We start from the raw sequence: 15,338 nt of genomic DNA on the forward strand, positions 1-15,338 counted from the left end.
ATATACGACTCAATATCGTGACAATACTAGTGAAGCCCAAATGTTCTACATATGCAAGTGCAAATACCGAGTTGTGAATGATTGAATATATATTTGGTGGCTTGAAAATATTTGAAGTTGAAAGCTTGCTATTGGGTGATTATGAGCCATATACAAATACAAGGTATATTATTTGTTTGATCAATTTATTTAGTTGTTTGAATTGGATATATACACTTGTTTGCTCGCATAAGATGAGAATTGATTGAATGTTTAGTAATCAAAATTGGATTGATTTGTGTCGGATAAGTTTATAAGACTTGTTTTTGGTAAGTGTATTGTAAGTTCGATTCACAATGTGTTGAAACATGTCCATTTGACAAAATTTAAGTGAGATGTGATTATAGACATGTTTGAGTGATAAAATCATATCGGATTGGTTTGAAATTTAGAGCCTGTTTGGTAGGCTGACTCGGGATCCACACCGCGCCACACTCCAGCCGCCGCGGGTGTGCGGCGTGCTGTGGCGTCGCAGTCGCCTATCAAACAGGCCTTTAGTGTTGTGATATTAAATTATGTGCAGATAATGACACCTGTTGTGATATTATTTCTTGACGCTGCTTTACCATGAGTCCAGGACGGCGACGAGCTCTCTCCGCAACGGCGTTCAAAACATGAGCAGTCTTTGCAAGAAAAACACCCTGCCAGGGCCGGCTCAATTCATGTCCCGAAACCAGCCCACTCTGGCCGCGAATCTCAGCGCTCCGGACAGGAATCCAACGGCCTTGGTCGACGGCAGCCTTACGCGCGGCTTCGCGGAGTTGCGAGGCGGCTCGGCTCTACACCCTCGCGCTCGCCGCTCTCGGTCTCGCCTCTTCTTCGCTCACACGATTCGCCGCGAGGAGTTTCCCCTTCCGCTGCGTGCATCCCGCGAGAGCTCGAAAACCTAGCCGCAAAATCGATGGCTCGGCGCGGCCACGACGACGACGACGACGAGGTCGATGAGGAGGAAGAGGAGGATGCCTATGACCTGGACGACGACGAGGATGAGGATGAGGAGGACGACTACGAGGAGGAGACGAGGCGCGGGAAGGCCTCCCGCGGCGGCGGCGGCGCCAAGAGCGGCGGCGGGCGGAAGCGGTCGCGGGAAGACAACTTTATCGACGACTCGGCCATCGAGGACGAGGACGATGAGGATGACGACGGCGGTGGCCGACCGAGGAAGAAGGGTGGCGGCGGGGTGCGAGGATTCTTCGACGAGGAGGCCCAGGTCGACGAGGATGAGGAAGAAGAGGACGAAGGAGAGGGCGAGGACGGTGAGTGGTCGCCCTATTTTATTGCGTCATGATGCTTCGTTTAGCACTTAGGTGGTGTTTCTGCGGCTTTGTTGAGATCTGACCTAATTTGGTCGATTTCCAGAACTGGATTTGGGGATATAGTGAGAAACTAGCAATTTCTATAAACACTTTATGCGCTGGATGGATCCACCTCATTTGTTTTGTTTCCATGACTAGGTAGTAGCTGCAGGTTGGCAAGAAATTTAGTTCCATAGCAGTTGTGCAGCTAAAGCAGCTGATTTTGATGTTCGCCTCTGCTTCAGACTTTAAAATGGAGTGTAGTCATGTTTAGATATATTCATATATTGATAGAGGTGCACCCTTGGCGATGGTGATTAGTAAGAGTATTTTTTTCTAGATAAAAAAGTTAGCTGAAGTGCCCTCCGAATATGTTTCGTGTGCAAATCCTGTCTTAATTATCTGTTCAGTTGATAATTTGCTTTGTTGTTCAACCTCAAGTTTATATTAGGTAACCTTTATATAAGCTTATAGCAATGGTGGCCAGACCTAAGTTTTTTTTGGGTATAAGGAACCAGACCTAGTTGGATGGTATTGTGGCAAACTTGATGCAATGGCCTGAACTTGCACTGCAGTTGGAGACTTGTATTTGTTCTGCCAGATCATTTCAAGCCTTCAAAGTTGCCCATGAGAACAAACCTATGGGTCCGCTGTTTTTGAAAACTACTTGAAAGGACTGGAAACAGTCAGTTCTCGACGCCATATTAACACTGTACTAAACACTGCATACAGTTGATTGAACTTAAATCTTCTTATGCCATCAAATGAATTTATTTTGTTCTTCTGAATGTTGGATAAGGTGCTTGAAGCTTGACAAGGCCTTGGCATCAAGTTGAAAATCCACTCATAAATTGCATCACAGTTCAAATTGTTTGGCCTTATGCAGCAGGGAAAAAAACTATGCCTCTAGGCTGAAACTTTTTATTGGAATGAAATCAAAATTATCTTTCATATTCTATTGGTCTTCTTTTACCCTCATTGTGCAATTTGATCTATTAGGACACATTTGATTTGCTGTAAGGATTTACTTGTAACCCTGGATCTGGATGCGGTGTCGTGATCTGGATGTGGTGTCAAGTGAGCAAGGATCGGGTCGTCGCTTCCTTAGTGGCGCGCTACATCGGCGCCTGGGTGTAGTGACAAATGTGCAAGGGTCTTCGCATATGTCTCAACGGGTGCGAGGTGTAAGGAAGCTAGTTGAGCCGACTAGGATCTGTGTAGGTAATTGGAACGTAGGGTCCCTTACAGGTAAGCTAAGAGAGTTAGTCGATGCAACGAGAAGGAAGCGTGTTAGTATCCTATGTGTCCAGGAGACAAAATGGAAAGGGCAAAAAGCGAAGGAGGTGGAGAACACTGGTTTCAAACTATGGTACCCAGGAACGGTGGCAAACAAAAATGGAGTAGGTATCCTGATTGATAAGACCCTCAAGGATGGAGTGGTGGACGTCAAAAGGCAGTGAGATAGGATTATCCTAGTCAAACTAGTTTTGGAGGATGTAGTCTTGAACATTATAAGTGCATATGCACCTCAGGTTGGTCTCAGTGAGAGCGAGAAGAGAAAGTTCTGAGAAGACTTAGATGGCATGGTCAGAGCGGTACCCACCAATGAGAAGCTTTTCATAGGAGGAGATCTCAATGGTCATGTAGGTTCAACAAATGTAGGTTATGAGCTGGCTCATGGAGGTTTCGGGTATGGTAGTAGGAATCAAGAAGGAGAGGATATTTTGGACTTTGCTGTAGCCTACAACCTAGTGATAGCCAACACTTTCTTCAGAAAGAGAGATTCTCATTTGGTGACTTTTAGCAGTGGCCATCGTTCGAGCCAGATCGACTTCGTGCTCACGAGGAGAGAAGATAAACAAGCTTGTTTGGATTGTAAGGTGATACCTGGAGAGAGTGTTGTGCCCCAACATAATCTTGTGGTGGCTGACTTCCGTTTTCGGATCAGTACCCATAGGGTTAAACAAGCAAAAATTGCGAGGACGAAGTGGTGAAAACTCAAAGGGGAGACATCCGATGTTTTTAGGGAAAGAGTTTTTGTGGAGAACGCTTGGTCCGAAGAAGAAGATGCAAACAACATGTGGTGAAGATGGCAACTTGTATTAGGAAGGTGGCGTCAGAGGTGTTTGGAGTGACCAAAGGGAGCAGCGGTGAATCTAAGGATACTTGGTGGTGGACCGAGGATGTTCAAAAGGCAAGAAAGGAGAAGAAAGAATGTTACAGGAGCTTGTTCCATGACAGCAGCGCGGTCAACATAGAGAGGTATAAGGTGGCAAAGAAGACTGCAAAACGAGCTCTGAGTGAGGCAAAGGGTCAAGCCTATGATGATCTTTACCGAAGACTAAGTACAAAGGAAGGGGAGAAAGATGTCTATAAGATAGCTAGGATTTGAGAAAGGAAGACGAGGGACCTCAACCAAGTTAAATGCATTAAGGATGAGATGGATCAACTCTTGGTGAGAAGACATCAAACAAAGGTGGCAGAGGTATTTTGACAATCTTTTCAATGGTGAGAATGAGACTATGGACATTTAATTGGATGACTCCTTTGATGATTTAAATAGATGCTTTGTATGTAGGATCCAAGAATCAGAGGTCAAAAAAGCTTTAAAGAGGATGAAAGGGGCAAGGCGATGGGCCCGGATGGTATCCCAATAGAGGTGTGGAAATGCCTTGGGATATTGCTATCGTTTGGCTAACCAAGCTGTTCAACCATATTTTTCGAACAAACAGGATGCCCGATGAGTGGAGGAGGAGTACATTAGTACCAATCTTCTAGAACAAGGGAGATATTCAAAGTTGTACCAACTATCGAGGGATTAAGCTCATGAGCCACACTATGAAGCTATGGGAGAGAGTTATTGAGCATCGGCTGAGAGGAATGACACATATCACCATGAACCAATTTGGATTCATGCCTGGAAGGTCAACCATGGAAGCAATTTTCTTAATAAGGCAGGTCATGGAGCGATATAAGGAGCAGAAGAAGGACTTGCACATGGTTTTTTATCGACTTGGAAAAGGCCTATGATAAAATACCTAGAAATCTCATGTGGTGGGCATTGGATAAGCATAAAGTCCCAACAAAGTATGTTCATCAAGGACATGTATGACAAGGTTGTGACTAATGTCCGAACAATTGATGGTGACACAAATGTTTTCCTGATTATCATAGGACTACATCAAGGTTCAGCTTTGAGCCCTTATCTATTTGACTTAGTGATAGATGAGGTCACAAGGGATATACAACGGGATATCCCTTGGTGTATGCTTTTCGCTGACGATGTAGTTCTAGTAGATGAAAGTCGGGAAGGAGTAAATAGAAAGCTAGAGTTATGACGTCAGTCCCTAGAGTCAAAAGGATATAGAATTAGCAGGACCAAAACAGAGTATATGAGATGTGACTTTGGTACTACAATTAGTGAGGATGGAGATGTAAGTTTAAGAGGCCAGGTAGTACCAAAGAAGGACCACTTCCGTTATTTGGGATCGATGCTACAGAGAGATGGTGATATTGATGAAGATGTTAGCCATAGAATCAAACCGGGGTGGATGAAATGGCGTCAAGCATCAGGAGTCCTATGCGACAAGAGAGTGCCACAGAAGCTGAAAGGCAAGTTCTACAGGACAACGATTAGGCCTGTTATGTTATATGGCGCTGAGTGTTGGCCTACTAAGAGACGACATATTCAATAACTAAGTGTCGTAGAGATGCGTATATTGCGTTGGATATGTGGGCACACAAGATTGGACCGAGTGAGAAACGATGACATATGTGATCGTCTAGGAGTAGCACCAATTGAAGAAAAGCTTATTCAACACCGGTTGAGATGGTTTGGGCATGTCCAACGGAGACCCCCAGAGGCACCGGTGCATAGAGGCATCATAAGACGGGACAATAATGTGAAGAGAGGTAGAGGTCGACCAAACTTGACATGGGAGGAGTCAATCAAAAGGGACTTGAAGGAATGTAATATTCCAATGGAGTTGTGTTTGGATAGAAGTGCTTGGAAAGAAGCTATCCACGTGCCCGAACCGTGATTAGGCCTTTTTCCTTTTAGTGCTCTCAAAAGCTTTTCCCTCCCCTTTCTCTCTCTCTCCTTTTGGTGACATCTTGTTGGGTTTCAACTCGAGCCTACCCCAACTTGCTTGGGACTAAAAGGCTATGTTGATGTGATTTACTTGTAACCCTGGAAATATGCCAATTAGGTCCATGCTTTCTTCTGTTTTCACAGTTACCTCCCTTGATTACTGGAAATAATAGATTGGACATACTAAACTGTTTCATCTCTGAACTGAGTGCTGATCTATCTATACACCACAAACAAGAACTGTGAATGTTTAAGTCAGCTGTTTTGCTCCAATGCTACTTAATACTAATTTATGAAAAGAATTAATATTGGGCCTAGGTGGAATATATTATTTAATATTACCTCCGTTCTCGAATATTTGTCGCCCGCTAGTTCATTTTTGAACTAAACAGCGACAAATAAAAAAGAACGGAGGGAGTACTTTTTTGTAGGGCAAACTAGATATTAACATGGTGATGCATTGTCAGCCTGTTCGGTTGAGGTGTCTGCAGCTACAGCAAATCAGCAGCCAGAGGGAAGAGGCTGCGCTAAGCAGGATAGGTTGCAGGCATGCAGCTGGATGGATGAGCTGTTCAGCAGCAGCCCAAACACTTACTTAAATCAGAAGCAAACATGCCATATAATTTTGTTACCCCCTCCAAATATAAGGCACAGTTCGATTTGGTGTGGTCTTCGAGACCACTCTTTGACTACTAATTTCTCTTATAAATATATCCTTTGTGGCAAAAAAGGTTGGTCAGTAGAAAGTATTTCTAAATGCTAATTCCAATCTAACCTGTAACCACTCTTGTAGCACAAACTTTTCAATTTTTCATATTGTTAGACAAATTGTTAGTGAAGATTACAAAGTTTGAATCATGGAATACATGCACGCCTTATATATTGGGACAGTGGGAGTATGATTTTATTTATTTCTTTTGGATTTGTAAACAACTGTTTAAATGTTGAAATTGAATGAGCTCTGTGCTTATTTGTTGTACTAAGCAACAGAAGCATGTTCAGGTTTATAATTGACTGATGTCTGCTCCTTTGCCTTTCTTTTTAGATTTTATTAATGATGCTGGGGCGGACCTCCCTGATGAGGATGTTGTTAGGGGTTCAAGACGTCATTCTATTCCTATGAGGGATGAAGAAGAGGACATTGATGAAATGGAGAGACAAGTGCGGGAGAGATACGCAAGATCTACTCATATTGAATACGGTGAGGAAGCTGCAGAAGTAGAACAGCAAGCTCTGCTGCCCTCGGTGAAGGATCCTAAACTATGGATGGTCAAATGTGCGGTATGCTCAAGATTTATCTTATTAAACTGCTTGGATGTTTATTGGCCTACTTCAGCTCTACTAACACATAACTGTGACCTCAGATTGGGCATGAGAGAGAGACTGCGATTTGTCTGATGCAAAAGTTCATTGATAGGTCAGACCTTCAAATAAAGTCAGTCGTGGCGTTGGATCATCTAAAAAATTATATTTATGTTGAAGCTGAGAAGGAGGCCCATGTCAAAGAGGTAAGCATGTCTGTGTATGCTTGGCATTTTACCTCTGATTTCATTCTGTACTTGCTAAACTTGGTCTATGCAGGCTTGCAAAGGTCTACGAAACATTTATGCTTCGGCAAAAATAACATTAGTGCCTATAAAAGAAATGGCAGATGTCCTCTCTGTTGAGAGCAAATCTGTCGATCTGTCAAGGGATTCTTGGGTCCGAATGAAATTGGGCATATATAAAGGTGACCTTGCTAAGGTATTACCACAATACTTCTCTTATAAATATACTGTATACCATTCTTCAAATGTTTATGTGGTCGTGTTTTGCAGGTTGTTGATGTTGACAATGTACGTCAAAGAGTAGATGTGAAGCTGATCCCTAGAATAGATCTACAAGCTTTGGCTAGTAAACTGGTAAGTTCTAACCCTTGTTTCTCACAATAGGAGTGCTACAAGTACACCTATTTGAGTACAACTTACTAAAGATCCAAAGATTAAGATCATTTGGATGGAAAACTCATAGATGCACACTGAATGGTTTAGGTACATGGTTGTACTTGAAGTTGTACTCAAAGGCTCAAAGCATTACACTTCTCACAGTCTTACAATTTTGTCTATTATTATTTCCTACCAACTTTAATTGCATAAATCAAGGAGTGGAGCTAATCTATTTGTTTCAGTTTATTCTCTTTGATTATGCACTTGCGTTAACAAGTACTCCCTCCGTTCATAAATATATGACACCGTTGACTTTTTTAAAAAAACTTTGACCACTCGTTTCAAAAAAAATAATGAGTTATCATTTATTTTTTGTGATTTGTTTTATCACTTAAGGTAGTTTGTGCTTGACTTAAAATTTTACATTTTTGAATAAATATTTTGAATAAGACGAGTGGTCAAAGTTTTTGAAAAAAGTCAACGGTGTCATCTATTTGTGAACGGAGGTAGTACATACTCAACTAGCTAAAGATATATTCAAAACTCAGGTGTCAGGTCCATAGCCTGATAGACAACATAAGAGAATAAACTGTAGACAATATACTCCCACTGATTCCAAATTTAAGTGGTTTAGGACATCAGCAGGGTATCCATATTGATATTTTGACTTGCAAGTTTTAAAAAATCATACACCCTCCATTCCAAATTGTAAGACATTTTGTTTTTTCTAGATGCATAATTACATATCTTTTGCTATGCACTTTGATATACATTGTCTAGATACATAGTAAAAGCAATGTATCTATAAAAGCCAAAATTTCTTATAATTTGGATTTTGGAGTAGAGGGAATAGTACATAAGATAATATCATGAAAGTATTTTCTACGAAGAATCTAGTAACATCAAACATATGTTGTCAATCAGGAAAATATTCAGTGCAAACCTTTTACTCAATGGAATCATAAAAACCTTTTACAAAAACATAGGAATGTTCAAAAAAATTGAAACCATACACATCAATAGTGCATCTATGGATATAATTTGTTTTGAAAAATTTGAGATTTAAAATCAATATAGAAAAAATCATATGGAAATAACAAATTCCAGGGTGCACTAGAAAACAAAAAAGCTCGAGCTGTGGGTGTAAGACAACCCCGAGTATTGTATTAAGAAGACCTCATATAGGTCGAAGAAGTTAGAGTGGACGCACTGATCAATTCAACCCAAAAGCTTAAGCTTTAAGGAGAGGTCGACAATTCACTTACACACTTCCACACCTCAACTCATGTGCAACCAGAGAGAGGCGTAAATGTGCCTCTCTCTGCTAGGAGTTGAACTCGACACCTCTAGCTCTGATACCATGTTAGAGTGGACGCACATACTAACTAGTTCAACCCAAAAACTTAAGCTATTAGGAGAAGGTAGGCAATTCACTTGTACACTTCAACACCCGCACTCCCGTGCAACCAGAGAGAAAGGCGCAAACGTGGAAATAAAGGGGCGAAGACACAAATAAAGCCTCTGGCATAATTTGAACTTGAGACCTCTGGCTCCAATACCATATTAGAGTAGACGCACTAATCAGTCCAACCCAAAAGCTTAAGCTATTAGGAGAAGGTCGGCAATCCACTTATACACTTCAACAGAGAAACCCCCTGAACCCTTGCCTCACCCATAAGCGATACTGTAGCCCATTTGAGAACAACCGCGACTAGGGCTGGACCTTAAACTTATGCTTTGGCATGGGACAAACGAGGGAATTTTTTAACCCCGCTCCCATGGTGGGGGGGGGGGGGGGTGAACTCAGGACCTGACGAGTGCTACTCAAACCACCTAACCACCAACTCAGTTAGAGGCTCTTTCGCTTACACTAGATACCAAATTCATAGGAATTTTATCCTCTAGTGCATGCACATCTCAAATTTGTTATTTCTATAGGAATTTTTAAAAATGAATTTGAATCTCAAATTTTGTTACAACGTGCATCTGAAGATACATTATAGATGCGCATAGTTTCAAAAAATATATAACAACCCATATGTTTATCTAAAGGGTTTTCACGATTCCACTGGGTGGAGGGTTTGCACCCAATATTTTCCCATTGTCAATCTATATAACTTTCCATATATTGATAGATCAAATTTAAGAAGTTTGACCGACTACAATCTTTGAACAACCTACCATTTGTAGTTGAAGGGAGCTTTCATGTTTTATAATTGATTTCACCATATTTTTTATATCTTCTGGTCATTTTTTTCCTAAAACAAAAGCATCTTCTGATCTATGAACTGTATTTATTTGAAGTAATTTTTTGATTTCATGTTTGATTATTTTCTTGCTCTTGATTGAGCTGTTGAGTTAATCAGGTCACTGGGGTTCTTATCCTGATGGATAATTTATATTTCAGGAAGGGAGAGACATTGTAAAGAAGAAAGCATTTGTCCCACCACCACGATTCTTCAATATCGATGAGGCGAGGTGACATTTTTCTTCTTGAGAATTGATCTAATTGTTTATGTTATTGTTTGCTAATCTTGTGCAAACAGGGAGATGCATATTCGTGTGGAACGGAGGCGAGATAAAGAATCTGGGGAGTACTTTGAGTGGGTTGATAATTTGAAGTTTAAAGATGGTTTCTTGTACAAATCAGTCTCAACTAAATCAATCCACAAAAGTAATATTCAACCGACTTTCGATGAGCTTGAGAAGTTTAAGAAGCCTGGTGATGACATGAATGGCGACATGGCTAGTTTGTCTACTCTATTTGCAAACAGGAAAAAAGGGCATTTTATGAAGGGTGATGCTGTCATTGTTATTAAAGGCGACTTGAAAAATCTGGAGGGATGGGTTGAAAAAGTAGAGGATGAAACCGTTCACATCAGACCAAAAATATCTGATCTTCCGGTAACTAATTGCAATTATAGCTACTTATTATTATGAAATTTTGGTGGAGGAATGGCTTACAGTATTTCTATTGTGAATACATTTGTAACTGCAGAAAACATTAGCCTTCAATGAAAAGGAGCTTTGCAAATATTTCAAGCCTGGTGACCATGTCAAGGTGATCTCAGGTGTCCAAGAAGGTGCTACTGGCATGGTCGTTAAAGTGGAAGGGCATGTCTTGATCATTTTGTCTGACACAACTAAAGAACATGTGAGTGATTGTATTTTCACAATTATGAAGAAAATTTAAGCTGATCTATTTGAAAGAATTTGTTGTTCTCAATGTGCTCTTGTTGGATGACACAGATCCGTGTGTTTGCTGATCATGTCGTCGAAAGCTCTGAAATCACCACAGGAATAACCAGAATTGGTGATTATGAACTGCATGATCTTGTCCTTTTAGAGTAAGACTACTCTTCGAATAAACACTCGTAGCTCGTTTATTTTGATTACTTAACTGTATTCGTCAATCCATTTTCAGCAACTTGTCATTTGGAGTAATTATAAGGGTGGAAGCTGAAGCATTTCAGGTAATTATATTATATTATTCTAGTAAGGGTGATTATACTTCACACTATAATTACTAAGGTGTATATTTAGGTTCTGAAAGGAGTGCCAGATAGACCTGAAGTTGTGCTCGTGAAACTAAGAGAAATAAAAAGCAAAATTGAAAGGCGCTCATCAGCTAAAGATCGTTCTAATAATATTATCTCTGCAAAGGATGTTGTAAGGGTTGTTGAAGGAGCATGCAAGGTATGTCCCAGTTCTGTTATGATTTTGGTTGGTTGTTTTGACTCTTGTTTATCTGTTACCTTTATTGTATTTACATCCATGTTTTGCCAAATTAGGGGAAACAAGGACCTGTGGAACACATACACAAGGGGATGCTGTTTATCTATGACAGGCATCACCTTGAACATGCAGGTTTTATTTGTGCAAAAGCGCAATCTTGCCTTCTTGTTGGTGGATCAACTGGTGGCCGTCGAGGAAATGTTTGTACTGAATCCTTTTGATCCTTAGTTACACTTGAGAATCTGTCTCATTTTTCGCTTTACTGATTCAGGGTATGGACACAGCTGATGCACGGCTTGATGCTTTGCGATCTTCAGCAAGCATTCTGCAATCTCCAGGAAGGCTGCCCCCAAGAGGACCTAATATGAATTGTATGATCTTATTTTGATACTTCCGCTTTCCAAGTTCGTAGGCTTATTTTTGCCTGGATATGTTACAGAGGACTATTCAAATATTCTACATTTCTTGAAGCAAAGGTAGTTACTTTGTAGCAGCTGTAGATTATATATTAATATAGCCTTGCCATCTAATGCAGATGGTGGAAGGTTTGGAGGCGGCCGTGGTGGTAGAGGATATGATGCCTTGGTGGGTAAATGTATCAAAATTAAATCTGGCCCTTATAAGGGATACCGTGGCCGTGTTAAAGAGGTGACTGGTGCACTCGTACGTGTAGAGCTTGATTCATTGATGAAGATTGTCACAGGTGAATCCTCTTATTGTTATCTATGCCCTGTGACTTATCATATGTTGGAGGCTAATATGACTAATACACAGTTAAAAGAGATGATATCGCTGACACACCTACAGTCGCGACGCCATTCCGGTAATATCTTGTCCACTTATTTAAGCAATCTTTTCTTATGTATTTTGCTAATTGAATATTATCATGTCATCAGTGAACCTCGTTATTCATTGGGTGGTGAAACACCAATGCACCCGTCTCGAACACCGCATCATGCTTATCAGACTCCAATGCGGGACCCTGGAGGTTTGTTTGCCTTTTGTCCTCGTATTTCCATATATGTTCCTCTAGGTCAAAGGATACATCTTTTCACCCATGAGCTGCCACTGGTTTTTAGTTGTGTTTTGAGTCTCCCCACATTACAAGTTGCTTCCCATGGTTGATACATTTGTTTTCTTATATCTAATTGTTCTTAAATATCCTTTTTCTACGGATTTTATAAAAAGGAAAGATAATGCTTTTTTGGGTCCTTTCGTCTGGGCACTGGCCTGTGTGTTTGTCCCTTATTTGTTGCAATGAACAAGAGAACCTAAGCTGTGACCTCAAATCAAGCATACGTACCATAATAAGCTTTCAATGAGAATCTATATTGGCATCATCTGTTCCATGCATTCAGTATGTCATTCATTTTGCGTTTGCTACAGCAACACCAATACATGATGGAATGCGGACTCCCATGCGAAGTCGAGCCTGGGCTCCTATGAGTCCTCCAAGGTTGTAATTTTTTTCCACAATGATTTTTTTTATCGATGTATCCTGGAACTAGGGTTGGGTCTGCTTGGGACAAAAAGATGATTTCTTTGTTCCAAACAGCAGCTTGCTGTTTACTTTTGTATTTGGACTCGAAAGGTAGACATTGATATATGGTTTGTTATTGTGTTGGTCATTTACCAGGGACAATTGGGAAGATGGAAATCCTGCTACTTGGGGTAGCAGTCCAGCTTACCAGGTTAGGTTCTGCTGCTCCTGTCCTATTCCTTATTTACTTTTTAGTAACTTGTTTTGTCCAGATGTGTAACTCCTACGTGTATTCTTGCGATTATCCAAACTTTTCAGCCAGGAACCCCACAAGCTCGGCCATATGAAGCCCCCACACCTGGATCGGGGTGGGCAAATACTCCAGGAGTTAGTTTCAATGACGCTCCTACTCCCAGGGATAACTATGGTATAGAAATCTATTTGATTATTTATTCAGTGTACTATTGTAACTATGCGTTTATTCTGTATTGTGTGGATACTTACGCGAATGATGCTATTTTTTCCACATTCTGATCTCTTAGCAAATGCCCCAAGTCCATACGTGCCTTCCACACCTGTTGGTCAACCAATGACGCCAAACTCAGCCTCGTACCTTCCAGGCACACCTGGTGGTCAACCAATGACCCCAGGCAATGCTGGGATGGATATGCTGTCCCCAATAATAGGTGTGCTGTTGTGATCACTATGTTCTCAGATTTTAATGTGCTGCTGTGCTTTTATAGATATCTAACCATGTGGCGCAATGCCTGCAGGTGGTGATGGTGAAGTTGCATGGCTGTTGCCGGATGTTTTGGTCAATGTGTTGAGGGGAGGTGATGACGGCCCTGGCGTGGTTAGGGAAGTACTCGGGGTACGTGTGTGGTGGACTAGAAAATTGTGTTGAGTTTCATCCAGCGCCATTGCTCATGTGCACTTCAACTTACAGGATGGATCTTGCCGGGTTGCACTTGGGTCGTCGGGCAACGGTGACGTGGTGACGGTCCTTGCGAACGAGGTCGAGGTCATCAGGCCGAAGAAGAGCGACAGGATCAAGATATTGAACGGCAATTTCCGTGGGTACACAGGAAAGCTCATAGGTATAGATGGTTCTGACGGAATAGTGAGGCTTGACGAAACATACGAAGTTAAGATCTTAGATATGGTGATTTTGGCCAAACTGGCCACTTAAGATCTTAGATGTATATGTTGTAACGTGTCCGTCATAGAACGTATTCTGTAACAATGCCCTCGTTTGCAATAAAGCTTTGCTTATTTGCACCATCATTTTCGATTTTCTGCAGCTCTTTGTTCTGCTTGAGGGACTTTTCGTTGAAACGCATGTCACAAATCGAACTATAAGTTGTAACATATGAAAAAGGAAATATCGAACTGCATTTCTATGGCGTTCTTTACTAAGGTCCTGTAACTTTTATATCCGATCTTTACACAAGAACAAAAAACTCCCTATCCCTTTTCAGTCACATAAATAAGAATAGTCAAAATGGCAAGCGTTATATTCTCGAGCAAGCAAGCGGCGAAAAGCCGTGATATCGCTCGTGGGCTTCAGTAATTCTTGGTGAGAGTCTCCCCGACGACGTCCTGCCTGCACTGCTGGAACACCTGCAGGATGTTGCGGTAGGGGCTGCTCCTGGACGACGGCGAGGCGGTGCCGGAGCGGTGGCGCTTGCTGCTCGACGGCCGCGATTCCGGGCTGAGCGCTTCGTCCGCCTCTCGCGCAGGCCGCTCCATCTCCGGCGCAGCGTCCTTCCACAGAGTCTCCAGGAACGACTCCTTCAGCGCCCCATCGACCTGATGATCAGACAAGCAAAACGACGTTTCGTCTTCAGTTGCGGCCGATGGCGGAAGCAGACCGCGCGGCGTGGGAGTCGAATCGAATCGAGGGGGGAATGGGGGATTGGAATTGAATCGCTCACCGTAAGAGGGCAGAACTCCGGCATGGGCCACGCAACGGGCCCGCCTTCGTCGGGAGGCTCCGGCAGGGGTTCCACGGGCGCCATCTCATCTTCCATCCTTGCGTCCGCGACGCCGACGCTGCCCCCGTAGACGACGGCGTCGCCTGCAGCCGCCTCGACCTTATCCTGCGCTCGCAAACAAAGATCACCCATGGTCAGCAAATACCAGGGAGGGCAACGGCGACCCTATCGATCGCGCACGCGGGGACAGACGGCCGGAAAGAGGCGAGGCCGAGGGTTCGATTCCGGGTACCATGAAGCTCGCGCTAGCCTCCACCATCCGATCCCCACCCCGCTTCGCCTCGGATTCCGAGAACGTATCGGCGCCTTGCCTTCCCCCTCCGGTCGATGCTCGAGGCGGGGAGAGGGGGTTCGAGTTTGAAATGGGGGAGAGCGCAACGGCCGCGTATATTATGGGATGGGAAATGGCCAAATGGGGGACATCTGGGAGCAGATGTGGGGATTTTGGGAAAACGCAACGGTTACTTTTTGGGCCGTGCCAGAAGGAGAAGCCCGCTCGCGGGTTTGTCGAGGTGGATCCGATTTGGGGGCCAGCCGGCCAGGTGAGGGGATCAGTGAAAAGGTGAAGGACGGAATCACGGAACCATCTAAAAATTCATATGCAAGACATAGCTATAGATTTCTAAAAATCTGGTTCTAGATATGAACGGACCATAATAACTCTAGAAATCTGGAGAATATGAGGTAGGAGATGATTCCGAATTGAATTAGATAAATCTATAGATTTTTAATCTATTCCGTTGTTGTACCAGTTTAGTTGATATTTTAGATTTTTGGCAG

The 15,338-nt window shown here is 42.5% G+C and overlaps 2 protein-coding genes across 2 annotated transcripts; one reads left to right on the forward strand and one right to left on the reverse strand.

Annotated features, from left to right (window-relative positions):
- Positions 1 to 643: 643 nt before the first annotated feature.
- Positions 644 to 13,848, forward strand: LOC103637903 (putative transcription elongation factor SPT5 homolog 1). The gene is made up of 22 exons (XM_008660913.3): positions 644 to 1,295; positions 6,470 to 6,705; positions 6,789 to 6,932; positions 7,006 to 7,167; positions 7,242 to 7,325; positions 9,757 to 9,827; positions 9,896 to 10,253; positions 10,348 to 10,503; positions 10,599 to 10,696; positions 10,774 to 10,822; positions 10,893 to 11,045; positions 11,141 to 11,284; positions 11,356 to 11,455; positions 11,620 to 11,787; positions 11,859 to 11,907; positions 11,981 to 12,072; positions 12,471 to 12,540; positions 12,721 to 12,775; positions 12,883 to 12,991; positions 13,107 to 13,250; positions 13,338 to 13,435; positions 13,511 to 13,848. Exons 1-22 carry the CDS (start codon positions 941 to 943, stop codon positions 13,751 to 13,753), a joined length of 3,138 nt encoding a protein of 1,045 aa, XP_008659135.1. The 5' UTR covers positions 644 to 940; the 3' UTR covers positions 13,754 to 13,848.
- Positions 13,849 to 13,935: 87 nt separating this feature from the next.
- On the reverse strand, positions 13,936 to 14,921 carry LOC100278008 (uncharacterized). The gene is made up of 3 exons (NM_001151010.2): positions 14,791 to 14,921; positions 14,499 to 14,663; positions 13,936 to 14,373 (listed from the first exon to the last, which is right to left on the reverse strand). Exons 1-3 carry the CDS (start codon positions 14,815 to 14,817, stop codon positions 14,128 to 14,130), a joined length of 438 nt encoding a protein of 145 aa, NP_001144482.2. The 5' UTR covers positions 14,818 to 14,921; the 3' UTR covers positions 13,936 to 14,127.
- Between the last annotated feature and the right edge of the window lie 417 nt (positions 14,922 to 15,338).

This window comes from Zea mays, chromosome 9 (assembly GCF_902167145.1).
Source record: "Zea mays cultivar B73 chromosome 9, Zm-B73-REFERENCE-NAM-5.0, whole genome shotgun sequence".
In the NCBI taxonomy this organism is placed as follows: domain Eukaryota; kingdom Viridiplantae; phylum Streptophyta; class Magnoliopsida; order Poales; family Poaceae; genus Zea; species Zea mays.